Consider the following 26,802-nt stretch of genomic DNA (forward strand, 5'->3'; position numbering starts at 1 on the left):
GACCACGCGCGCGCCCTCACACCGCTCCAGAAACACACCCGGCAGCCCGCCCCGCGTGGTCACGCGCGTCCCAAACACTCCGTCGCGCTCATCTCACGCCGCTCCACGCACACTGGCCCGAGCGCACTCCCTCCAGTAGCCACTCTCACGCCTTCGGAACCACGGCCCGGTCGGGGCACACACACGCTCCCCGAGCACGCGTGTCTCACACGCGACCTCGAACGCTCACGCAAACGACTCCTCCCGCAGGCCCCCTCCAGATCCACGCCCCCCAATCCACGGCCCCCGAGCACGCTCGCGCCAAGCACCCACCCCACTCGCGCCAGAAACGCGCGCGCCCCTCAGCCGCGCCTCCCACGCAGTTGCCTCCCGCTCGTAAACACGCTCGCAGGCCTCGCTCCCTCGCGCGCCAGAGTCACGCGTGGCCGCAGCCCGCTCCCTCACGCTCGGCCCTCACGCCCCTCGCACAAACACGCGCCCCACCCTGCCCCGCGAGCACGCGTGCTCCCCACGCCCTCGCCGCGCCGGCCCCGCCCCCGCCGCGCGCCCCCGCCGGCCGCCGCCCTCACCCCGCACGCGCCCGGCCGCCTCACCCCGCCGCACGCACTCACTTGGACTCGGGAGCACGGCTACCGCTCGGTCAGGCTCGCGCCGAGCCGCTCTCTCCTGCTCGTCCGCCCCGCCCGGCCCCGCCCGACCCGGCCCTGAGCCCGCTGAACTCCTCACGCCGCAGCTGGAACGACTTGCAGGGCTCCGGGTACCGCCGTCTCCCCGCCACAGCCCGAGTGCGACGCCCCGACCAATAGCGGGGCGCGGCGGTGAGCTCACCGGGCTTGGCTCCGCCCCCTTGGCCGCGCGGGCCAGTAGAGGAGCGCGACGTCACCTGGAGCCGGGCAGAGGCAGGTGTGGGGCGCGGAGCCGCTCCGCGCGGGGACTGCGCCGGAACTGCGCCCGAGCCGCGCGGCGCCGCGCTGGACGGCGGCGGGCCCGGCCCGGCCCAGAGGGTGCGGGCGGAGCGCGGCGCTGGCGGGAGGGAGGGGGTCCTGCAGCCCCTTGAGACGCCGCCCCGGCGACCCCGCGCCTAGCTCACACGTCCGCCCGCTCACCTACATAAAGGAAAGCCCGCTAGGGGAGTGGCCGAGGTCCGCTCGAGGGCAGGAGCGACTTCCCCGCCCGACGGCCGCAGAACCTTCTAGGGAGACGTCCTGGAGCCCTTCTAGGGACTCGCTCGGGCCGCGCACGGCCTGACCAGCCGGCTCTCAGCGCCGGCGCCGTCGGGTCCGCGCTGGAGCCCTGCGCCCAGGGGCCCCGCATACCCGGGCTCAGGCTGCTTGCGCGGCCCCGGCGCGCCCTGCGGCGGCGGCGTCTGCAATGCAGCCGCGGGAGGAGCCGGCGCTGCGCAGCGAGCCAGGAGCGCTGAGAGCTGCGCGGGAAGGAGGGAGCGCGGGGCGCCAGGGCCGAGGAGGCTGCGCAGCTCCTGGGAGGTGGCACGGGCCTCTGCACTGACCGGGATGCCTAGGGTCCCCGGAGTTGACCCGGAGAGGAGGGCAAGGATGGATCAGCAGCGGCAGTGACCTGCGGCCCCGGGGGAGTTCGGGAGCGTCCAAGGCTCCCTAACATCGGTATCTAAAAGTTCTAGCACCGGCTGTGCTCAGTTGGACACTTCTACATGGGGTTCTCTTGCCTTCTGCCACTAGCCCAAGTCACACCTCTCTATCAAGACTCATTGTCTCCCCTCAGCTCTCAGGCGTCCCAAGTGGACTCCGCTACGGGTTCTTCCCCTAATAATATTTGTATCCTACCGGTATTAAGTCATCACTTAAGATCTTGTATGTAGAAAATGCTTGACATATACAGACTGCGATGAGAACATCTTAGGCCCCCCCACTCCCCCCACCCCCTCCTTCATAATGTCAATTGTCTTTAAATTTGTCTCCTTTCTGACATCGGGTTGTTAAAGCACTAGTCTAAAAGACGAGAGAGAACCCGGTCTCGTGATCCTACCCAGACACACCCAGGAAAACGACCACAAAATTTTGCACAGCACTTAAGCCTGTACAACCAATAACGAAACGTCATTTAGAGGCCAAGTGAAGGACATTCTGTGCCCACGCCTCAGAGCCCGGAAGCATGCAGGTCTGTCTGGTCTCTCTTGGGGGCTGGCCACCAGCTCTGAACAGGTCAGCTCTAAACAGGTCCTGCCTGTCCTCCCATTACCACACACGACCCTGTCAGGTTCCCAGTTCTGCTTCTCAACTCCTCCATGAAGGCCTGATTTCAAACCTGACCACCCTCTGTGCTCTTCCCTGACTCAGGAGAATCGAACCAGAAATTAGTTAGTACAGCATACCATACAGGATCAGTTTATTTCTAGGAGAGGCAGTAAAAGGGTAGTAGTCAAGGACATTTCAACTTTGGAGACAAACTGCCCAGATTCAAAGCCAGATTTGGCCACTTGCTACCTGTGTGCTCCTCTGCCTGCACCTTTATATTTATGGGGTAAGAAATTAAATCAATAGATATATGGTGCTTGCAATAGTGCCTGCACTTGGTAAAAGTTCTCTATTGTTATTGTCTTTACTAAATCAGGATACCTGAGGGTTGTGGGTAGGGAAAAGGCTTGAGTATGGTATGGCTTCTGGATTTCTGATTCTTGACCTACGCACTGGTTTCAGTTTGTAGAAACTCACTGATCTGCACACTTGGTAAGTGCAGTTTCCATTTGGATCTCATGCATTCATAAGTTTCCTAAATAAAAGTTAGTTATTAGCTAAGAACAAGATAGCCCTAAGCTCCTTAAGAAAAACAGTCTTATTCATGCTGGTATCTGCTCCATGCATGCTGGAAACACTATGTGTTCAGCTGATAGCTGTTGGATTGCTCTCGATGATTGTCAGCAACAAAGACCAAAGGGGAGAACAAGGGGCAGGGGGCCTTTGTATTTTAGAGTGCAGGGATGATGATGCAGATCCAATCTGGACCAGCAAAAGAAAGGAATCTCCAATCTCTGTATCTCTCACATGGGAAAGTGTGCCTGGATAAAATATGGCTGGGGCAGAGTTCGGCCCTGGGTACCCCAGCTGTCTGAGGAGGGCCTCAGGGAACCCAAGACCTCACCCTTCTTCCAGCAGTCCCAATGTCCACTAGGCATGTGAGCCAGCTGGGAGCATGGCTGCTGCAGCGCGGCAGGCACTGGCTGAGCCCTCCTGTGTAGGGATTGGGTTGAAGGCCTGGGGCTTTCCTCTCGGGCAGCCAGTGGGAATCTCCTCTTACTCTTCCTCAGCTTGCCTGTTTTACTTCCTGGAAGGCCTGCCACTCTCTTGAGTCCCCACTGCACCTCAGAGGCCAACGCTCTCCTTGACCTGTGCACAGAAATTTGGGAGAGCTGGATGCTTCCAAAGGCAGCTCAAGATCGGATGGCATGCTAGAACCAAATGCCCGTGGGTGGTTGTTCCTGGTGGATATTTGTGTTCTTCTCTTCTAAGCTAGAAAATGAAAGGGTAAGGCATGCCTATGACTCAAGCCAATTATTACACTGAATTTTTATGGACTTTGTAGTGTACCTGGGTAATTTTTTTTAAGTAGAGAAAAAGAAAACTTGACCAGTTAGGAGTCCACTTGGCAGAACCCAGGCAAGTATGGGTTTTGCCCCTGAAGGAAATACAGCGTGTTGTTAGCTCTGACCTCTGCGGAGGGGGTCACGATGAGCACCCTATGAAGTGGATCCTGTGGTAGAGGAGGAAGGGAGCTATGGTTTGCCAGATGTCTTTTACCTGCTTGCTGCTGCACTGGCCATTCACACCCACTGCTGCCCATCCTGCAAGTAGGACGTTGTAGAGAGGATAAGACAAAATTTCAGAAGTCAAATAACTCGCCCCAAACTACACAACTGGTAAGCATCAGACCTGGATTTCAAGTGCTCATTCTACTCACCAAGAAACACCTAAAAGCTCTCATCATTTAGATACCATTTGTTTAAGAGAACAGTCTTGAAATATCTACAAAGGTGTTTTCTTACGATGATGATTTAAAGTTTGAGATGCATAACAAAGTCCAAATCAGCAGATTTCATTCAGTACATTACAAGGAAATAAATTATCATTAATATTTCTGGTTGTCAGCCTTGGGGATGAGATATACTTTCCATCCACTAAGTGACCATAAACAAAAAAGATGGACAATAACAAGAGTTGTCAAGAATGGGGAGAAAATGGGACCATCAAACACCGCTAGTGGGAATGTTCTTTGCACCGGCCTAAACCTTCTGAAGTTAGATGAGAACATGTGATTTTCTTGCAGCATTACAGATAGAAGCTCGAGGAGCCAATGATCTGGCCACCACATTGTATTCCCCAGCCCTGGCAACTATGAAAGTTTGTTTATGTCTAGAGGTGGCCTCTATCAGCCCAGGTCCTCTGAGTGACCATGATGAATAGAGCCTTCCCTGCCCATTGGTATTGGACTTGAAGCATGAGTGAGAAATAAACCCCTGGGATTGAGTTGTTTGTTATTGCAGCACAGTCTAACCCCTCCTGACTGATAAGAAATCAAATATGTTTCTACATATATCAACTTTCAATAAGAGAAAAAGTAAACAGGATTCTGCTCAAATGAAGTGACAATTTAAAAATAAGTGCAAGATGCATACTCAGTCTATCTTTCAGGCACTAAGAAATAACATTTTTAAAAACCACAGGTAAGGACAACAAGGTAATACAATGGAGAACTAATGGTCCTTTGGGCTGACAGCATGCTAGAACTAATATCCCCATGCCAAAGAAGGAAGCTGAACCCCTCCCTCACACCATATACACAGTTAAAGTGGAACCAATATCTAAATATAAGAGCTAAAACTACAAAACTCTTGGGAAACAAACTTGGCAGTAAATCTTCATGACCTTGGATTTGGCATTGATTTTTTAAAAAAATAGGATACCAATAACAGCTACCAAAATAAATAAATAAATAAATAAGTTGGACTTCATCAAAATTAGAAACTTTGTATTTTAAAGAATATGATCAAGAAATGAAACAATTCACTAGAAGAGAGAAAATCTTTTCAAACTGCACTTCTGATAAGAAACTGGCAAATATAAAGAACATACTCAATTTTTTAAATGAGCAAAGAATCTGAATAGACATTTCTCCAAAGAAGATATGAAAATAACCAATAAAATCACTGAGGATGCAAATCAAAACCATGATGAAAAAAAGAATGAGAGAGCACTTTTCCTACCAAGTGACTATAAACAAAACATGAATAATGACAAGAATCATCAAGGATGTGCAGAAGGTAGAACCCTCAAACAGTGCGGGTGGGAATGTAGCCACTTTGGAAACCAGTCTGGCGCTCCTTGGAAGGTGAACTGTAGAGTTATCACACAACCCTGTAATTCCACTCCTAGACACAAAAAAAGAAAACAGCTCTTCGTACATCTGTTGGGCAATAAGCAGAGATGAGGTGCGAACACAGGCTACGACACAGATAAACCCAGAAAGCATCCTGCTGAGTGAAGAGAAGCCAGCCGCAAGACACACACCGTATGTATGATTCTCTTTACAGGACATTTCCAGAACAGGCACATTATCAAGATAATAAGTAGATGAAGAGTTGCCTAAGGTGGAAGGGAGAGAGGACTTGGGGAGGAATGGGGAGTGACTGTCGATGGATATGGGGATTTCTTTTGGAGAGGGATGAAAAACATTCTGAAATTAATTTGTGGCCTTTAATCCCAGCAACTCAGGAGGCTGAGCCAGGAGGATGCCAAGTTCAAGGCAAGCCTCAGCGTCTCAAAATAAAATAATAAAACGAGCTGGGAGTATAGCTCAGTGATAGAGCATCCCTGGGTTAAATCATCATCCCCAAAATAAATAAGATGAATAAAGTTAGTTTGTGGTGATGAATGCACAACCTGTGAATATACTAAGAACACTTTCAATTGGTAAATTGTATAGGAGGTTAATTGTATCTCAATAAAACTGTAAAAACACAGAAAGGGGGTGGCGGGAGGGAGGTGGGGAGAAGAGAGAAAATGAAGACTCCCAGGGAAGAGGCCAAAAGATGGGTGGTTTCTTGGTGGGTTTTTTTTTTTTTTTTTTTTTTTTTCGGTACCAGGGATTAAACTCAGGGGCACTTGACCACTGAGCCACATCTACAGCCCTATTTTTGTACTTTATTTAGAGACAGGGTCTCAATGAGCTGCTTAGCACCTCGCTGTTGAAGAGGCTGGCTTTGAACTTGAGATTATCCTGTCTCAGCCTCCGGAAGGCACTGGGATTACAGGCGTGTGCCACCGCGCCCACCTAAGATGGGTGGTTTCTAATGGTGCAAAAAGCCGGGTGGGTGTCAGTTCCTGCTTGCCATGATTCCCCCTGGGTGACCAGGGATCCTGGAGAACACGGTCCTGAACTTGGGGGTCTTCTTCAGGATCACAGTGGCTGTGACTTTTGCAGGGAGCCTCACATACCTCCATCTGGGCTGTCCAGAGGTAAGGGGGGAAGGTCCTGGCCTGGCCTGGCTCCACAGTGTGGGCTTTTTTTTTTTTTTCCCACTGCCACCCTAACTACCTGCCTCAAGTTTCCTCATCTGTCAGGTGAGGCTGGACTAGAGTTGCAACATAATTCTTTTTAAAAATCCCATTTCATCCAAATCACTGTTACTGCTGAAAAGACGGGTTGAAGGCTATGTAGTCACAGTGCACGTCCAGCCTGACCTGGACCAGCAAGTGCCCCTGTGCCTCGGCTGCAGGGACTCTGGATTCTGAGTGAGCTCCACCAACGCAGAGTACCCAGAAAACTAGCACTTTCTTGTTGATTTGAGCCCCTCAGCTTTGGGGTGCAGGGGGTGGTGGGGAGGGAGGTGTTGCTGCCAGGTCATGCCATGGTTAATATCAGCTTCAGAAGGCCATCAGCTTTATCTGAGGGCAGGAAGAGAGACCCTGCTACTGGCTCTAGAACATGCAGATTTCTCTCTGGGGACATAATGCAGAAAGAAAATCCACAGGAGCTGGGTGGAGCCACCTTCAACTCATCCTCAGTGGCTAATACAGGCCTGTTCATTCCCCCAAACCCCTCAGAACCTCAGTATCACACATGTCACTCAGGAGCCATCAGGAGAGGACCCAGGCCCAGGGTCTTTAACATAGTTTAATTCATGGGGCCCCTCAGGCCGGCCCACCCCATTGGACTCCTGCAAACTCCTTCTTAGCTGGAATCCCTCACTTCCCTGCGTCTCTTCAGTGGCAAGGGCTCACAGGCAGAGCTGTGCAGAACTCAGGCTTCACAGGCCCTCCCCTCTGGATTCTCGTTCAAGGCCATGCTTGCCAAATCAGGAACTAATGCCCCTCCGTCCTGGAGCTCAGCAAGGCCCAGTTTTGATGTCTGAGAACACCACAGATCCTGGCTTTTCCATGAGGTAGGAAACCCCAGCTGAGCCTCTGAAGAGGGCAAGAGCTTCCTATAGCCTGGTGGGGGTGGGGGGGTGGGGGGGGGTGTCACAGCTAAGAATGGACATTTCACTCAGAACAGCACACTCAAAAAATGCAAGTTACAGCTGTTGCAGTGTCTTACTAAGTAGGTGCCGTTATCTATTAGCATGGAGATCTGATTAGGGAGAAGCAACAATGGAGTCAAAACACCAGACACTTAGGTGGGACCCACTTTGAAATCACCATCTTTTAGCCACTGTCAAATGCCAGTGGGAACAAGAGCTGGACAGTTCCCTAGTAGGGAAGCAACTATGACTTTAGATTGATAAAGTCCCAGGGGAGCCAGGGGAGGAGTTTTGCAAAAGGAAAAAGAGTCGTATGATGGGCAGGAAGGCCTGGTTATGTACTCATGCAGCGCCAACTGCCGGGCGAGCACCTGGGGAGGAAGGGCGCTGACAGCTTGAGTTCAGGGAGCACAGCAGACACCCTGGGTGCTAAATGCCACTCCTGAGAAAATCAAAAAGGTGGCCAGGGAAAAGCACAGGCACTTACACACTCCTGTGCCTCCCACCCCAGCACCCTCTTTTCTGGCACCCTGGGCACTTCTTCACAGTGGTCCCTTTTGGTGCAGCCACACTCCAGGGGCCAGCAGCTCACTGGCTCTGGGTATAATGAAGTGGAGTCAGTCCCTTGCTTGGCTCTGCTGGCCCTGGGTCAGAGAAGCACTGTCCCTTTCCAAAGAGGAACCCCCTGGATTGCTCTATGTCTCCAGAGTTGGAACAGGAAAGGCAGCCCTGCCCAGTAATCCCCCTGGTTTTAACTCACATTTAAGTGTCCTGGAATAAGCCCAGGGCCTTTCACCAAGTATCCAATAAGCACCCGCACGCTTCCTAACTGGGAATAAAAAAGGCAAGTGCCAGGGGAGGGACCATGTCCTTGGATGTGATGGGAGGCCTTGGAGCATCAAAGCTCCCTTGGCACCTCTTGCCTCTGCTCAGAGCTTGCTCTTTCCTGCTGCTTCCCAAGCAAGTGAAGGGTATAAGTGTGTCAACTGACAGGTGTGGCGGTGGCACACACCTGTAATCCCAGATGCTCAGGAGGTTGAGGCAGGAGGAACACAAGTTCAAGGCCAGCCTCAGCAATTTGGTGAGACCCTGTGTCAAAAAATAAAAAAAGCTGGGGATGTAGCTCAGTGGTAAAGCATGGGTTCAATTCCTAATACCAACCAAACAAAACAAAGCATCAATCATTTCCAAGTTCCAGGTTTGGGGACTTCAAATGCACCAGATCCAAACTTATGCATGGGGCTCTGTCTGCAGTATTTCTAGGCTGCCCATAGCACCTCCCCACAGCCGCATACCCACTTCCACTGGCTCTGGCTGCCAGGTGTCCCAGGCTAGACCTTCTAGTAAACAGGAAACAGCACCAAGCATATAAAGTAGGAGCATTGATGCAGTTTTTGTGCCTTAAGAATCACACTCAACTGCCACCATGCACCATGCAGTGAATGCTGCATCTGTCTTCCCTTTTCCTGAACTGTTGAGTTTATGGAGCAGCAAGGCTCCCTCCCTGTCCACACCCAGCTGGTCACCACTCATAAGGTCCCATTAGCATTGGGGGAAGGAAGAGAAGCTCTGGCCACAGAGAAGGGGACGATGGTTCTGGGCTCCCAGGCCCCCAGCTCCCAAGAGGCGGGGCAGGAGGAAGCTGCTCTCAAGCCTTTGCAGCTAACGGAGCCCCTGGGAGGGAGCACTAGGGACAAGAGCGCTGCTCCCACCAGGGCTGCCGCCTACAAAATGGAGGCAGGATGCAGGTCCATTTCCAGAGCATCGAGGTCACAGCACAGGGGAGTGATTTAGAGAAGTGACTAAAATAATATATTAGAATAATCACCTGAGCTGCCAAGGCTCCTGGAATCGCTCATTTCATTTCACATCGAGGTGGATTGATCTGCAATCTAGTTCATTCACATCCCCACGTGGGAAAATGTGAGCTGTGCACAATATTCTCGATGGTAGACAAAGTATGATCCACCCAAACCACGTATCACAAGAAAACATGTCACCAAAGAACCACTGAAAGCTAGACAAGAGCTTTGTAGGGGCAATGCTTTAAAAACGATGACGTCTTGAACACAGCCATCTTCCCTCCTCGATGCAAACACCAAAAAGAATCTGGTCCCTGAGACAAGGAATAGGAGGGGCAGGTGGGGGCAGAGGGTAAGGGCCTCCTGTGCAGGAACCGATTTAACCTTGCCCACAGAGAGGTCCAGCCTTTCTCCTCCCCTCCTGGGAAGTGATCTTGGTTTGCCTGGAGGTCCTGGGTCACAGGACAGTAGGGTAGGAGATGGCCACACTGGGTGTTTTAGGGTAGTGGTTGGCCATGACAGGAAGACCAATATCATGATGTAGAGTGGGGGGCTCTGGGTCAGCGGACTCTGGGGTTGCCTTAGCCATTAGGAGCCTGCACAGTGGAACCTCACTGACATCCGTGGACATGGAGGCTCAAATGGACACGCCTAGTTGGGGACTGTCTCACATCAATGTCAGCACAGCAGTGCTATTTACCACTCCCCAGGCAGAGGGCCATGGCAGCTCCATATTTGGCACCCTAGGGGACTCTGCCTAGTGCAGTCCTCCTTTGGCTGGTTTTAACCTGTGCCCTCCTGATGCCATCTACTGTGAGTCTAGCAACTTTCAGAGTGTTCTGAGTCCTCCCAGTGGATTGTCAAGTGGGGGTCCTGGGACCCTGGACTGGCAGTGGTATCCGAGGCAGGGCAGGCTTGTCTGGACAGTGACTGCACAGTGGGCTACTCTGGCACAACCTTTCTACATGCGAAGAGTGCGCTTAGGAACGACAGTACAGCTGTCACACGGGGTCACCCCTTGTGACGTGTACTCCCCTTCTGAAGGGGTGGAGGACCTTCTGCTCCTCCCCCAACGCTCAGAATCCGCTAGTGGAGTGCTCTGCACACTGCCCGAGTTGTCCTGTTTGCCTCCTGTCCTGAGCCATGAGCTGCTTGGGGGCGGGGGGCATGCCTGGTGGATGGGGACTCGGGTTTGGGCACGGTCATGTGTTGGAAGTCTGCCCCAGTGTGGCAATGTTGAGGTGGTGGGACCTTAAGAGGTGGGGCTGGTGGGAAGTCACTGGGGACGCTGCTCTTGGGAGAAATTCACGCAGATCTCATGGGTCCCCGAGTTAGTTCTCACAAGAGGGTTGTTGTCATAGCAAGCTACCCCTCTACTCTAGCTTCCTATCTGGTGAGGTGGTCTCTCCTTCCTAAACATGCTCCAGTGTTGTGATGCCATCTGCCCTCACCAGAGCCTGAGCCAAAGCTAGTGCCATGCCCTTGAACCCCCAGAACCTATAAGCTAAATAAGTCATTTTTCTTTATAAAGCACCCAAATTATGGGTAATTTGTTATAGTAACAAAAAATGGTCTGACATAGTGAGCAAAGTCTCAGTTCCTGCAGAGTGGCTCTCGGGTGGTCGGAGCTCTGCAGGTCAGTGGATGACAGGTGGGTGGACAGGCTGCCAAGCCTGATTATACCATAATGGTATATGACCCAGTTTGGGGGAGAGGTATCTGCCTAAGAACAACTTTCTGAGTCCACAGGTGGCCAAGGAGGTGGGTGTTAAGAGACCTCAACAGGATCATGAATATGAAGCTCTGGCCACGGGACCTGGCTGGTTGTTGTCGGTGTCACTGTCCTGCCAGTGTGTTTCCATGCCACAGGATTCCCTGGGGAGGGATGGGGATGGGGAGACTTCCATGGCCACTGACTCTTCTACCCACCGAGTCCCTCACTCACTCACTCATGCACTGCCCAGGCTGAAAGGGAACTAGCCAGGCAGTGGGGGATCACAGAGGCTCACAAAGCCCAACTTCATGCCCCCCGGATGGCAAGTCACCATGCAGTGACCTGCCAGGGTCTCCTTCTTATCGACATCCAGGTTTGAATGTCTCAGGTTAGAGAAGTGCTTTTCCCTTCCTTCTCCGGCTGCAGTGAGCAGGAGGGAGGCTTCTCTGTCCTCAGGGGGCAGGTGGCAGGGGGTGCCTAAGAGCTCTGAAGGCAGCCTGAGGGCATGTTCAATAAAGAACGCGGCAAGCTTTGCATTTTTTGGTGGTGGGGAGGAAGCTGGGGGGAGCAGGGATTGAACTCAGGGGCACTCAACCACTGAGCCACACCCCCAGCCCTGTTTTATATTTTATTAGAGACAGGTTCTCACTGAGTTGCTTAGTGCCTCATCATTGCTAAGGCTGGCTTTGAATTCTCGATCCTCCTGCCTCGGCCTCCTGAGCTGCTGGGATTATAGGTGTGCACCACTGTGTCCGGCAAGCTTTGCATTCTTTTCTTGAGTCACTTGCCTGAAGCATCCAGTGAGAGGGAGACCAGAAAGGGGCAGTGGTGCCTGATCAGTTCTAGACCCCATCCTCAGACGGCTGACATCAGGGAGGACGTCAGGCTGATGCTGAAGTCATTTAGCAGAGAGGACAATGGTCTCAAAGACAGCACTGGGTTGACCATGCCTCCATCTATCCATCCATTTGTCTATCCATCTATCCATCCATCAGCCCATCCCTTGAAGAAATGTTGACTGAGAAGCTACTACATTTCTGGCCTCACTCTGACAGATATTGGGGCACAAAGATTATTAAGAGAAAAGTCCCTGGCTTTTGGACTCTTTCTCACCCCTGTCCATTTGTTCCACATCCAGAGACCCATTTCATGCAATGCCACCCCTAGGCACACACTTCAGACACCCCTCTCCCGCCCATGGGCTTCTCTGAGCCCTTCTTCTCTTCTCGTACGCATTTGCCGTTGACTTTTCTCATGGTTGTTCCAAAGGCCCCTTAAGCTTAGCCCAACTCATGACCAGTCCTCATCCAAGGTGAATGACACAGGCCCCCACAGCTGATCCATCCAGGAGTCCTACCGATGCCACCTCTTTGTGTCCCTCAACTCGTTCTTCTTCCCAGAACTGCCAAGTCTACCATGGCCTTGAGCCTGGACAAGTTCATTGTCCACACTCGCCTGTCCAGTCTGCTCTCCAAGCCCATGTCTCAAAAAGCAAGCTGGGGCACGTCACTGCCTCTCAAACCCTCAATGGCCTCCCTCTCCGAAAGCTACCACTCCAGGGCCGCCCGCCCAGCCCTGCATGCCTTCCACCTGCCTCCTCCAGACCCCCTCCCAACACAGAGCCCTGCGCGTGCTGTTCCCTCAGCCTGGAATGGCCCTGCCATTCCTGTTTCCATGGAGTCAACTTCTGCTCTTCCTTGAGATCTCAGTTCAAGGGTCATTTCTTCAAGAAAACCCTCCGAGACCTCCTGGGAAGACCCCTGGGAAAAGCTCTCCAAGTGCTGTTTGTGCAAGAGCCTGCGCTCAGCTGTGATTTCTCCTCCACGGGTCGGTAAGGCCCAGGGAGCACGGGCCTCCTCTGTCCTCGCCGGTTCTGATTCCTGGCACTTGGTGCAGCACCTGGCACCTCATGGGAACTCCCTCCATTAACAGTTGTTGAATAAAATGATTACAGAGAAAAATTGCTAATGGAGGCTCTTACAAGTGTGATGGGGAGGCAGAGAAGAAGGCACCCTTCATGGGTCAGCGGGCGCTGTGGGGTGCAGGGACATTGTGTGCCTCCAGCTGTGAAGCAGCACCACTGGAACAGGGAGAAGGCAGAGGAGCCCATGGCGCAGGGGCCAGGCAGCCGTAGCCCCGGGGTAGGACCACCATGTAGGATGCTCTGGGTCCAGGTGACCTCACCTGCTGCACAGGGACCTCTGGTTGTTGGACGTCTGAGTGCGTCCTTGCACATCAGTGCTTTACAGATGGGACCAGGCGGGTGGCAAGCACTGGCAGAGGCCAGCTATTACCCCTGGTGGGCAACTCTGTGCCAGCGGGTGGGCTTTGCCGAAAGAGGCCATCACTGTGGTTCAGAGGGCCCCCAGCTCTCCCAGGCGCCTTAAGACCAGGATGTCGCCAGCTCTCCAAAACACTGCCAACTTAGGAGAGGGGCTGGGGATTCTTTGCTCAGATCCCAGAATATCTCAGGCTTTGGTATGAGAAGAGACCCTGAGGTCTCTTTGGGGACTTCCCCATTTGCTGGTGTGAGAACCAAGCCCTCTGGGCACAGGGCTTGGAGAGTGTGGTGGGGCCAGGTCACTGCTCCCTCTTCCTTAATGGTAGGAATGCTGGGAAAGAGCATCCGCTCAATCAACCGGGTCATGGGAGGCGAAGCAGATTATCTCTGCAAAGAAACTGCAACCTGTCACTCAGCCCCAGATTCAGCTGGCTCATTCCTCATCCGCCTTTCTGTCCTGGCTTCCAGAGAGCTTAGGTGAGCTTGGCTGACAGATGGAGAAGGGGAAGATGGAAGGGAGGAGAATGTGCTGAAGAGCAGTAAGGAGGAAGCTTCCATCCGGAGTCAGCCAAGGTCTGGGCTGTTCCTGCTCTTCTAGGGACCATCCTTCTAGAAGGAGGCGGAGGTAGACTATGTGCCAACCAAACTTGCTTCTAACTCTCTAGTATTCTAGTTTGTTCTGGCATCCTGAGATGTTTGCTCTGTGCTGATTTTTAGGAATGTCCCCTGTTGTTCCTTAAGTATGGACATTCGACACACACCTGCCCTCACTTTTCCCCCTCAAACAAAGGACTCAGAGTTCACAACCCCTGGAAAGTGCTGGCAGGTTACTACAGTGGAGGAAGCTGGTCTTCAGTCTATCAGAGACTGTTCTGAATCTCCTGGTGTCACAGAGGCAGGGGACGAGGTCACTGGGCTGCTCTGGAGGGATCAGAAACGAGTGTATTTTTAGGAGCTTTTAAAAGGAAAAGCCTTGGGCTGGGGATGTGGCTCAAGCGGTAGCGCGCTCGCCTGACATGCGTGTGGCCCGGGTTTGATCCTCAGCACCACATACAAACAAAGATGTTGTGTCCGCCAAAAACTAAAAAAATAGATATTGAAAATTCTCTCTCTCTTTAAAAAAATAAATAAATAAATAAAAGGAAAAGCCTTGCTCTTGGCCCCAGTCAGAGCTGAGTGTCGCCTTCTCAGTTGTGTGCAAGACTGGATCACGCGCGAGGTCTTCCTCTCACCTTGCTTAGGGACCTGCAGAAACTCGCTCCTCCCACCCGTGGCCCCTGCCTCTTCATTTCTCGCTGCCCAGGCTCTGGAGTCTGGTCAGCCTCAGGTGGGGCCATTTCTCCCCACTTCTGGATAAACAGACTTACATTTCCAGTCTTTTCTTGGGGGGGGGGTGGATTCTGGGAGCCTGATCCTAGAAAAGGCGAAAGAAGTCAGCCAAATACTGGCCTGATCCCACCCCGATGGCCTCTCTGGGGTCCCAGCTTCCAAGGGGCCTTTGGGGCTGTGCTTTGTGGAGAACCAATAACCAGCATCCAGATAACAAGGTAGGAGAATGGAGTTGGCCATCAGTGACTTGGGAGTGGGGGTCCAGCTGCCTGAGCAGGCCTGCAGGCTGTCTTCCCACTTCCCGCTTCAGGGACATGCAGTGGCTAGGGGCCCAGAGCGGTCTCTGCTGGGCCTGATGTCATCAACACACTGTCTGGGGGTGAACGAGTTTGTTCCTGCCTGGGGCTCATCTCCTGCCCTTGTGCCCAGTGGGAAGAATGAAGAGGGAGTGTGACTTTGGCACTCGGGGGCTACGGGATATCCCATGAGCCCAGAGATTGAAGGCCACCTCCTTGGGCCTGCAGAGGAGCAAGGCGGGAGAGGCTGGCCCTGGAGAGGCTGGCCCTGGTCCTTCCCTGCTGCATGGGGAGCGGGTGAGGACAGTGGGAGACAGGATCCCCTGGGCCAGGTGAAAGTCTGAGAGGCTCCTGCCCTCTACTGTCCTGCCCCAGCCTGTGGCTCTGAGCTCGGGGACAGGCTTGGCACCACCTCCTCCGGATTTTTCGGCCCCTTCCAGGCCTTAAAACTAGTGGTGCTGTGTCTTCCCCACTTCCCACTCAGGGCCCCCTCCACCTCTCTGCTGGCACTGGACATGGTTGATCCAGTCCTTTTTCTTGAAACTCTCTCTTTTCTTAGTTTCAACAGGATCATTTCCTCCTGGTCCTCCTTCTGTCCCAAGGACTCCCCAGTCTCTGCTTGGCATCCCAACACTGCGCTGGCCATGTTGACCCTGCAGCTTCTCTCTTTTATCTACACCCGTTTGTGGACCCATGGGTCTGAATACCATCTATAAGCTAGCTGGTGACTCCTAAATGCCACCTCCATTATGGACCTCTTTCTCCTTGGCCTCCAGACTTTCAAAGCCAACTGTGAGCTCAGCATCCCTAAAAAAGACCCTCATCACAACCAGATCCAGCTGGGCACCAGTGGAGAGAGCCCAAACTCTACGTCCCCTCGCCCCAAGCTGGTGGCTTCAAACTTTTCCCTCAGGGAATGGCCCACTGGCCCCCTACCTGTTTAAGTCACAAGTCTAGGTCCTCTTTCTCATCCTCCCATCCAGATCACCAGCAGGATCCCTGACTTTACCTCACACATTCCCCCAAAGCTGCCCTGCACCTTAGGACTCATTATTACCAGCCTGTCGGAGCCTAAACTGATGCTAGAGCCCCAGGGTGTTCTTGCCTGTACAGACACAACTGCTTCTCCAGACAGCAGCTGGGGTGGCCGTGAAACATACCAGGAGCATGTCACCCTACTGAGCACCTCCATCAACTCCCATGGCACCTCCCACTGACCTCAGGATACCACCCCTGTGCCCTGCATTGAATGACTGGCTCTTCTGGTCGCTTCTCAGGCCCTCCCCTCCCCTTCCTCTGCTTTGACCCCAGCAGCCTCTCCAACATGCCAGGCTAGTCCACCACCACCACTACCCCCCCCCCCGCTGGGGGCTTTGTTCTGTCGGATCCCTCTGCCTGGATTGTTCTTCCTCCGACCTTAGCATGGCTGGCTCCTTCCTGTCCTTCATATCCCAGCTTCACTGTGGCCTTCTTATAGAGGCCCCTGTGACCACCAACCTAGAGTAGCCACCCTGGCACCCTCTCCCAGACCACCCAGTGGAAGGGGCCTGCCCGCACCTGGCCAGCACTTGGCACCGTCCTCTGCCGTTGACGGTCGCCTTTCTCCCCACTGGACCGGTCCTTAGTGCATATTTACTGGATGACGGAAGATGGAATGGCCCCAGGGGAAGGAGGCCAGGAGACTGGGGAGGACGACAGCGTGGTAGGGAAGAAGAAGGTGAGAGAATTCAAGGACAGGAAGGCACCAGGCTGGCACTGCCCCCAGGGCGCCTAGTGGGTCTCAGGACAATCCCGAGGTCAGAAGGTTTGGAAGGGGAGGGCCGGTGGGGAGGGTGGCAACACAAGACTGGTTGTGTCCTGTCTGGGACACGTCGGCCTGCCCTGAGGAAGTCTGGGCGGCACTCTCCTCTGGGCAGCTGGATGGTTCTGAGACGAAACACAGAGGGGCAGCCAGCTGGGCACCAGTGGAGAGCCCTGGTGTAGGGGTTAGGGGAACACCCTCAGGGAGAGTGGATAAACGGAGAAGAGAGCCAGCCTTGTGGACACAGAACTTTCCAGAAGGAGCTGGGTGATAGACTGAGGAGAAGCAGGCAGGGGAGTTGGAAGGGACGGGAGGAGAGTGCAGAGTTGCAGAGCTCAGGGACAGAGGGGCTTGCAAGGGGAGGGGCAATGAGTGGGTCAGAGGACCAGACAGGCCACGGGGTCAACAAGGACACGCTGTTCATTTTGGCAAGGGCCATGCTGGTCAGTGTGTCCATAGTGGGTGGATGTGGGAGGCCAGAAGCTGGATGCCAGGGCCCACTCTGTCCTGTTGTCCACAGCTGTCCCTAAGCATCCCAGCAGGACAGTGATCTCCAGGCAGGAGCTTGCCTCCCCATCTATGCCCTTCCTGAGTGTGCCCCAAGCGTGCCTCATGTGCGCACAATAAATGTTCGCTCAATGCGGAGTGGAGGAGCACTTTCTTCACACTCCTTAAAACAGCTCACCTCTGTTCACTGACTCCCTGGCTGGGGGAAGAGCCTGGCTCCCAGCAGTGGTGGGTACATCCTCCCTGCCCCGGCTCAGGGCCTGCACACCCTCAGGGGGCTGTGGTGTTCTCTGTGGGTCAGCTCTGACTTCAACAAGGCCTGAGGGCCAGGACCCTGGCTGCTGCTCTTCTGGGTGCTCCAACACCATCCCACAGACATGGCCCAAGCTGTCTACCTACAACCTCAGGATGTCATTTATTTGGAAAGAGGGTCTTACAATTAGTAAGACCAGTCCTTAGGGGACCTGGTGGGTTCTAACTCAGCAACTGGGGTCCTTATAAGAACAGAAAAGAGAAACACATCTAGGGAAGATGGCCACGTGACCATGGAGGCAGAGACTGGAGTTATGCGGCCACAAGCCAAGGTGTGGCCAGGGCTGTTGGCCACCAGCAGCCAGGAGAGGCAGGGTAGGATTCTTCTCTTTGCCTCCAAAGGCATCCCAGCCTGGCTGTCACCTAGAGTTCAGGCTTCCAGCCTCCAAAGCTGAGAGAAATGTCTGTAGTGGGTGGTAGATTGTACGGCAGCCCTGGGAATGGAGTACAGGGGTCAGGAGACATTGTGTGGTGTTGTCCACTGGAGGGACTGAACCCCTCACCTTCAGGCTTCAGAATGAGCCACCTGATCCCCAGGTGGTGGGGGACAAGCCCTCAAGGGCAGCCTGTACCTGCCCACCCTGCCCACCCTGCCCCCACCCCCAGCTTCCTCTACCTTGTCTTCTTGCCTCCTACCTAATGGTCAGGAGAGGGTGGCAAAGGCTGTCCCCTCAGCCTCCTCCTAAGTACCACTTACCTAGAGGGCCCCATTTGTCACTGCTATAAGGAGGCTGGGTGAGGCCCAGCTCCAAGGTGACCCATTCTGCTCCACACAGAGGGGACTCTGCATGGATCCACTTGGTGGGACCCCAGTTGCAAACAGCAGGAAGTCGCCTCCCCTTGGTCCCTGGTTTGGTAGAAGCAGCCGGCTCCTTGGGGGCCCCAGTAGCTAAGATGCTTCTGACTGGATGCTGACAGGATTGCTGCCCGCAACAGTGCCAAGGAGAGCACTCCCACAGAGCCTGGAGGTCCAAGCAGACCCCTCCGACCTACGGTGCTGCGGTCCCCACGGAGAACGGAAGACTGGTGATGAGGAGGGAGGCTGTGACTGCAGCAAGACGCTGGCTGGGCTCAGGGGGGTGCTCCTCCTGCCACTCAGCTTCAAGGCCCAAGTGAGACTGGCTCGAACCTCTTCTGCTCCTGCCACTTGTGTCCCTCAGGACACTGCTGCACACAGAAGCACCCCGAGGCCCAAGCACTAATTGGCTCATGTTTGTCCAGACCCCACTCCACATGGACTTCAGCAAGCTCTGGGCAGGGCTCCTGCTCACTTACTGCCCACCAGTCCCCTGGGACTGGTCTCCAACTTCCTCAAAGCGCCCTTAGAGGCAGGAGAGGGTGAGCATGGACTCTGTCACTCGGAGCCACTATCCAAGTCAAGACGATTGGCTCATGCTGTCTTATCTTGTCTTCTTTTAAAAATTCTTGTGGATTTTGGATTCTATGCCATAAAACAAACTATATTTGTTTAGTAAAAACAATGGCATTTAAAATTATTCAATGGCTAAGTTACTTAACGACCCCCTTCCCCATCAGCTGGGGAAAGAGATGCTTTTGGATTGTTCTCCATCTCTGTTTGCCCATGCCAGTCTTCTTCTGGGTCACGCAGTGGGCCTGGCTGAGGGTGACTGCGAGGGGGCTGGAAGGGAGAAGAGGAAGAGGGAAGCCCAGGAGAAGCTGGCACACACTCATCAGAGAGCTACCCTGAGGAAAAGAAGTAACCAAATGCCTTCCACAGATAACTGGCCTCTCCCATTGTCCCTAGACTGCACCCAGGGTCTCTAGGTCAGTGTGTGGTCTCCAGCCCTGGTGGGTTGGGGTGGAGCTAGGAGCTGGCACACAGTGGGGAGGCCTGCAGAACTGCAGGCACATGTCAGGAACATGTTGCAGCTTGAAGGCAGGGCTGGGGCAGAACTGGGACCCACCCCTGCTGCCAATCTGCCATCTTACCACAGAGGGCTGGGTCAAATCAGAAGGCCAAATGGGGAGGCCGAGTCTCGCCTTTCCTTCTCTCTGCCTCCCTAGACAGGGTCAAGGCTCTCAGTTTTCCCAAACACACAACCCAGAGCCAATCTGCCCCAGAAGTCAGAGAATACCCTTCTATGCTCCTGGTGAGTGCGAGGGGCAGGCTATCTGGGACATCCAGCCTGCCCAGAGGTTGGCAAGGGAACCAGGTACCTGGAAATGCAGCTAAACCTGTCAGTCCCTGCTTTCCCCCTCTACCTGAGATGACAGGGTCCCTCCCAACTGGAGATCAACAGGCCTGCCCAGGTGACCAGCCCAGGATGCCCAGGAAAACTGCAACCTCAGTGAACTCACTCCATGGCTCACTCCCATCCTCTCACCCCGGCAGTAGTCTCTGCTGTCAGAGAAGCAATTGAAAATAGTCTAAGCATAAGCAGCTTAGTGGGGTTCCAAGAAGGGGATGAGTATGGTGGGGCTGGGGGGACCCTGAATCTTCTCAACCTGGCCTTGGGGAGAATCAGATGGCTAAAAGGAGAGAAAGAATGGGATACACAGAAGTTCCATTCACCTTCTCTTCCAGGGCAGGGGCCACTTAAAGGTGTTCCAATGCCCTTGACAGATGAGAACCTGCCCCACCCTCTCAGCTCCAGGGCTGCAGTGTTCTCTGCAAACACAGGCACAGACAAGACAGCCTAGACAGCCTGCACACCCGCCCAGAGCTCCGCACAGCCGGACTGCTTGTATCCATAGGACACGCTGCAGGCAGAAGTGACATTTCCCAGAGACCCCAGATCTAGGTTAATGCCCCTTTCCTGCCTACCTCCAGCCCAGAAGGTTCCCTTTGCAAGCCCAAATGAACAGCAAGCCTCCTCAGACCACCCTGGAGTGCCATACCTGGACCTCTGGAGGACAAATGATAAAAATGGCAGTTTCCAGAGAGACCTGACCACAGACAACTCCCCTTTCCCTACTCGCTGGCCCCTCTCCTGGTATATCTATTCTCTCTTGCTGATGCCTAATCAAGCTTCAGGTCTCACCAGGACCTCACTCAGTAGGTGAAGCTTTTCTGGCCATTACCCTGGATTAATAAACTGGTTGGATGGGTCTCATCTGCACTCTATTTTTTTCATGCCTGCTTTCATACCATAAATATATAGCCTACCATGGTGCCGCCCTGTGCTAGGGAATTGGGGTTCTGGCAAGGGTGGCCTGTGGCCACCGGAGGTCACCAAAAAGGTTGGGGAAAACCCCTTAGGTCTGGAGGAGGCGCTGCAGCCCCCGTATCCAGAGGGCCGTACTCCCACACCAACACCTCCTCCTGGTTCTACCGTCTCCCCCATTTCTATGCCCGGTCTTTTCCCGATGGCTGCGCCCCAGCTGAGGTTTTGGGAACGTGTGTGGAAGGGGGATCACGATGCTTCGTCCCCTCCTCGGGGAAGATTTTTCGACACCAGCTAGGTGGGGCTGCGCAAACAAAAGCTGTGCCTCAGGGACAAAGGCTGAAGGCTGGGGACAAAGACTGCAGGCTGGGACAAAGACTGCGCTCAGCTGCTGCCTGCGCATGCGCGTGCGCGCAGGTCCGCTGCGTTCCAGGCCGCAGACCCCCCACCAGCCTTTAGTCTAGCAAACAAATCCATTGTTTAAATCCTACGAAGGCAGAAACTCTCGTCCCCAAACAGTCTCCGCTCTGGGGTGGGGGAGGGGCGGAGAGCGCTCCGGGGATTCGGGAAGGCGACGCAAGTGGAGGAGTGGGGGCAGGCTCCCAGGCCGCGGGGCTGCGCCTCACGGTCCCGGCTCGGAGCGCCAGGGAAGGGCCGCACGCCTCTAAATAGCCGCGGTCCTGCTGCAGCGGGGGGCGGGCACCCCAGAGCCCCGCGGGACCCGCGCAGCCTTTCCGCGAAGGGCCCCGCATTGCGGCTGCGCTCCGGGCGGGCGTGTGTGTGCGCGGGCGCGCGTGTGTATGTGTGTGCACGCGCGCCGCCGGCCGCTGTGCCCCACTTTGCTCAGCGCTGCAGTCCCCTCGCCCCCACCCTTTCCAGCACCACTCCTCCCTCGCTGCTGCACACACGTCTCGCTTCCTGGCGAGCTCTAAAGGAGAATGTGCCCAGGAGCCGTGGGGGCGGGAGGGACTGAGCCAGGGAGCTGCAGAGACGGGAGAGAGGAGAGGGGAGAGAGGAGAGGGGAGAGAGAGGCTTACCACTGCCCGGCCACTGCAGCATCTGCCCCGACACAAAGTTCAATGCCAGGCCAAGAGGTTGGCCAGAGACCCGGGACCCTCGCCCTCCTGCTAGCTGTCCCAGCTGTCCCTTTTGCGCTGGAACAGATTAGCTCCTGGCGCTGAGGCTGCAGCGCTGCTCCCCTCCCCCACAGACAGTCAAGCTAGAGAAAAGCTGGGAGAAATGGTCCTAGGGTGGGTAAGTCACTTGTATTCATTTAGGGGAAAAAGAATAATGAGGGAAGCTCCACCCCCAGCCAGGTGGGGTCTCAGTTTCTCCACCCCCCTCCTCCTCCCCCTCGCATTGCTGGAAAGGGCACCTGGCTAAGACCAAAGGAAAAGGGAAGAACACTGCCCCAGGGGCCGCAGGGGCTGGCTGGCTATCTCTCCTGAGCCAGGTTGGGCCCTTCTACTTCAGCAGAGTCCCTTGAGCTCCAAACCACACGGAGCTACGGTTCTAACTGCACCCTGACTGGTGGCAACACAAAGCCAGTGGTGCTCAGATGCCAAAGCCTTGTTGCCTACCATCTCTCCTGTGCAGCCTGCCAGGGGCCTGAGGATGCTTACTTCAACTTGGTGGCATACAAAGGTCAGAGCTCAAAGTGCTGGTAGAGGGGACTGCTGTGGAACAGATGTCGAGCTTGGCAGCAGTCTCATTCCCCAGGCCCCAGGACTGTGTTTGTCATGAGCAGTTAAGGCAGGTCCCCTTCACCAGTGACCTCTGGGTATGGCTGCCTCTCCAGGCTTGCAGGGGCTAGTGGATGTTTCCTGTTCTCTGAGGCACTGGTTAGCAGAGACTAAGCTGTCTGATAAGGCTCCACCTCAAGCAGGGCTCTACACGGGTCCCAACCTCCTTCAGACCACCCTAGTAAGGCTGATTGGGTCACTCAGGGAGAGCCAGGCCTCTGCAGAGCTCCCTGCTCCATTCCCCATTTGTTCTGCAAAACTGAAACCGGATTTCCTGAACGGGAGCCCCTGGTCACCCTGCCCTTCTCTGTTACATACTGCAGGTCATCATCACAGCTCTGCTGGCTCCAGCCTCGGCCAGGGATGCTGCCAAGGCCAGCACGGTGCTCCCAGGCAGCCATGCCAGGGTGCAGATGCCTGCTGACCCAAAACCATCTCTGGGAATAGCTCCTGAGGGTTCACTGACCAGAGTGGTTGCCAGGCACCCTGTCACCACTGGTATAGGGGCTGGGATAAGGTTGAGGTTTGCACATGGAGAGTCTCGAAAGCTGCCAAGGGTGTACACAGACAGCCAGAAGCCAGGAGAAGGCAAAGGGGTGACTACTGGTAAGCGAGGGATACTTAGGGAACCCAGTCTTGTAGAGGGCCCAAGGTCAGCTAGCCAGGGCCCCAACACCTCAGGGCAGCTGAAGTCTCCTGCAGGGTAACTCACAGACTGCTGCCTCTGTGGGGTGTCCTAACACTGAGATCTGTCCCCTGTGCAGAGGTCAGGCTGAGCTCACCCTCCCAACCCCCACCCTGCCCGCCAAGGGCTCTCCAGCTCTGGGGCTTCTGGGAAACAAGCCCAGGTAGAGGAGGGCAGCCTCTGACCCTGGAGTCCCCAGCCTGTCTTTGACAGCTTTTCTTTGTAGAGCCTCTGGTACCCCCGGGATGTGGGCAACCTCTCACCAACTCCACAGCCAAGGGTAGCAGCTCTGGGAGCCCTTGTCCCTCCTTGGCCAGCAGGCCCTGCCTCCTTCCCTGCAGCACAGTGGGGCTCCCTGCACCCTTTGGAACAATCATGAGCCTGGATTTGTCTCAAAGGCTGTATTAGGGCAGAGGTGTAAGTAAAAGCAACCAAGGAGCAGGGGTCAATGAGTATGTGTGTGGGCGTGGTGGGTGTGGAGGGGGGCGTGAGAGCTCCCAGAGGAAGGTTTGGCTAGCTGTCCCTAAAAGGCAGACACATTCCACACACAGCCCAGCAGTCATTCCGACCTGAGCTGCTGCCCCAGCCTTTTACACTGCTTCCTGCTCTAGGAGGTTTAGGTTTGATGATGCTTTGGGAACTCTCTTTGCTTCCAGAAGGAAAGGAGGAATAGCAGGTGTTTGGACTTGCTGCTAGGGGTCTGTCCTAAGAGGGTCCTTTTAGCTCCTGGGGTTTGTTTAGCCACTCAGATACCCCGACAGGAGTGCCAGACACAGCTCACATAGTTCTCTCAGGGAGACACCAAGTTGAAGATGTGGCCAGCAGATGGCCAGTTACGGGCTGCCAGGTGGCATAAACACTTGCAGCCTGACAGTGAAGACCCAGCTGATCCTCCCTTGGTGAACACTGACACCCTTCCTGCCCCCTCTCTGGGTGCTTGGATTTTTTCCTTTGCACTTCGTGTATTAGAGCCTGGCCAGGTGACCTGGATGCCATTCTTACCGTCCAGTGACAGCCAGTCGTGCTGGGAAGAAGGGAGTGTGGGCAGAGCCCGAGCTTTGTATTCAAACACCACCGAGTTGGAGATGATCTGGTTGTTGAAGGCAACTTGTAGGGTCACAAGACCCGTGTCATGGGCTGAAAGCGAAAGGCAGAGAGGTCAGGGTCAAGGGCACATGGGCAGCCATCAGCCTCCTCCCCACTAGCCTTCATCAGTTAATGTCCAGTTCCTTTTAACAGCAACCTGTGTCCACTTGTTCCTCAAGGAGACTTCTCTGGCCCCAGACTCAGCAGGTGCCTGGGATCCCCGTGAGGGCCATTGGCTCCCTGCTCCCTGAGGACGGCAGAGGTGTGGGCTTGGTACAGCCTGGCTGAATGAGTGAGTGTCACCTCCCCTCTCCCTTGTCCCATCCATCCTAGGAAGGGTACAGGCATGTGCTTTGGACTTTGTGCTGATTTCTCTCACTCTCTCCTACAAGCTTGCCCTGGTTCTCTTAATGTGATATATTTTGAGAAGTTCTTCCACCTCCCTGCTGAAAGCAAGTGCTTCGGAGACACCTTTTACTCTGGTCCCAGCCAGCGTGGGATGCTGTGGACACAGTGAGTGCTGAGCCGGGGTGCTGGTATACAGCCTGTACCTCCTTCCAATAGCCAGACGGTGTGCTTTGGGTAGGCAGGGCCCTCATGGGTCTCATTAGCTACTCTGGCCCCAACACAAGGGCTCAGGAATACTGGATACATTGACCAAATGGATTAGATGTTCTCATTGGGAGGAAGTGGAAAGCCAGCCAGTGGTGGGGACCTGCTTCAGTTCTGGGATATCAGTATCTTGGAAGTTGGCCTAATGTGGCCCCCCTGGGCAATGGTGGGTGTGCGGGCCGCCCCACCCTGCCAGGCCTCATCCCCTGGTAGGAATCATGGTTATGTACTCTTTACACGGCTTTTCCAAAGCCCAGATACTGACCTACAGGGCCTCCCCAGGACGGATTTCCAGGGAGGACACACGGGGATCACATTACTGTTTTGGGCTCTTGGTTTTCAGAAGCTCACAGGCACCAGGAAGCTGTCCAAGTCAGCTGCTCCTGGGGACAGGGTAGAGCTCTGGCTTCCCTCTGAGGACAACTGCAGATTCCACTTCCGATGGGAAAACCAGCTCATTGGCCTGTGGCCTCTGTCCAGCCCAGGTGAATATAGTGAGGTGGTGGTCATCTCACTACTGTCCCCAGTACAGGCCTTGGCTATGTCGCTGTCCAAGAGTGACCAGTGGTTTTTCCCTGTGCTTCCCACCCTGGCTTGGCCCCTCGGCTCCCGGCCACACAAGAACCAATGGGCTCCATGGCAGGGGGTCACAGGGGACCTCCCACAGCATCTCTCTGGGCAGGGATCGCCAGCCAAGTCCAGAGACTCTTGTGGCTTTGACAGCATCCCTGGGCAGATCTCCAAGTTCGTGGTCACTCGCCTCCCCTGGAGATTTGCCTGGTTTACCAATAGGAAGGAGAGGCTGTCCACACAACTTCCCTCAGCTCTGCCTCAGCTGGCCCGGGCCCCTGGGCAGCTGGAGGCTTCTCTGGTGCCAAATGTCCCAGTGCAGGGCCCTCCACTGCGGCTCTTCCATCATCCTGGCACACGCACAATCTGCAGCGAAGCTGAGTGGTGGCGGCCTCCCGGGCATTCCTGCCTTCTCCAGAGATGCAGTGCAGAGGATCTATCACAGCGCCCAGGTGCCAGCCCTCATGGGGAGGCCTCCTGGACTTGCTCTCCCCCTGCCCACTCATGCAGTCCACCATCCATCGGGTTGAGGCTCCATATCTGCTGTGTCTGCCGTGGTTTCTTGCCTAGACCTGTGCACTGGCCTCCTGCTGAAGGCAGCGGGGGTGCCCGATCTCCCTGGGATGGGGTGTTCAGCAATGCCCTTTGGGAAGCCAGTGGGGTGTGTTACCCAAGAGGGCCTCTTCCTAAGTCACTAAAGATTGTCTGCCCTCTTCCTTCCTACGGTCCCTTCTCCCACACACCCAGAACCATCTTTAAAAGACATAATTTAGATCAAGTCACTCCCCTGCTTAACTAATAGCTTCCCATTGCAAGTGAAATTAAGTCAGACTCCTTCTTATGGGGTTGGGCGTGGTCTGTCTTTGGTCCTTCCATCTCCTCCAGTGTTACCATGTTCGAGGCTTCCTCCCCCGTGAGCATTCCACAGCCAGACCTCTCCCTGCCTCGCCCTCTGCCTGGCTGGAGGCCTTCTCCTACCCTTCCTGTGACGGGCTTCACCTCGTGGTTCCTCAGCCTCCTGGGCGATGGGCTTCATCACCCTCCAGAAGGATACCAGGCCTTGGGTCCGGGTCTTCCCTTCTTTTCCCCCTCTGACTTCCTTCTCACTACTTTCCCTGGTCATTTTCGTTATTTTCTGTCTCTCTGCAGCAGAATGTGAGCTCCCAAAGGCTAGGACCCAGTCAATCCTGCTTTTTATGCCCAATGCCAAGGTCAGTGCCTGTCATCACATCTGGTCACTCAGTAACTCTCTGTTGAGTTTCTTCAAAACGTGTGCGTTCAGCTTGTTTGGAATCTCATCTTTTGCCTTTGATGACCTCCTGGGGACCCAGGGTAGGCTGCCTGTCTCCTGAGCCCAATGGCCTCCTTCCCACAGTTTCACTCTTTGCTCAGTACCCTGACTCAGCAGCTTGCTCCTGACCCTGGAGGAGCCCTGGAGTCCTGCAGGA

General features: G+C 54.8%; 1 protein-coding gene across 5 annotated transcripts in view; it reads right to left on the minus strand.

The window, feature by feature from the left end:
* Camta1 (calmodulin binding transcription activator 1) overlaps nucleotides 1-26,802 on the minus strand; it is a 762,517-nt gene that overhangs the window by 48,753 nt on the left and 686,962 nt on the right. For 3 of the 5 annotated variants that reach the window (XM_076861377.2, XM_076861379.1, XM_076861376.1), the window contains exon 1: nucleotides 21,697-21,747. In XM_076861377.2, the coding sequence (XP_076717492.1) occupies nucleotides 21,697-21,718 (22 nt within the window). In that variant the 5' untranslated portion in view covers nucleotides 21,719-21,747. Of the gene's footprint in view, nucleotides 1-611; nucleotides 656-21,696; nucleotides 21,748-24,088; nucleotides 24,224-26,802 lie in introns of those variants that run through there. The other 2 variants (XM_076861374.2, XM_076861378.1) reach the window with 2 other exon arrangements.

This window comes from Callospermophilus lateralis, chromosome 7 (assembly GCF_048772815.1).
Source record: "Callospermophilus lateralis isolate mCalLat2 chromosome 7, mCalLat2.hap1, whole genome shotgun sequence".
Classification (NCBI taxonomy): Eukaryota; Metazoa; Chordata; class Mammalia; order Rodentia; family Sciuridae; genus Callospermophilus; species Callospermophilus lateralis.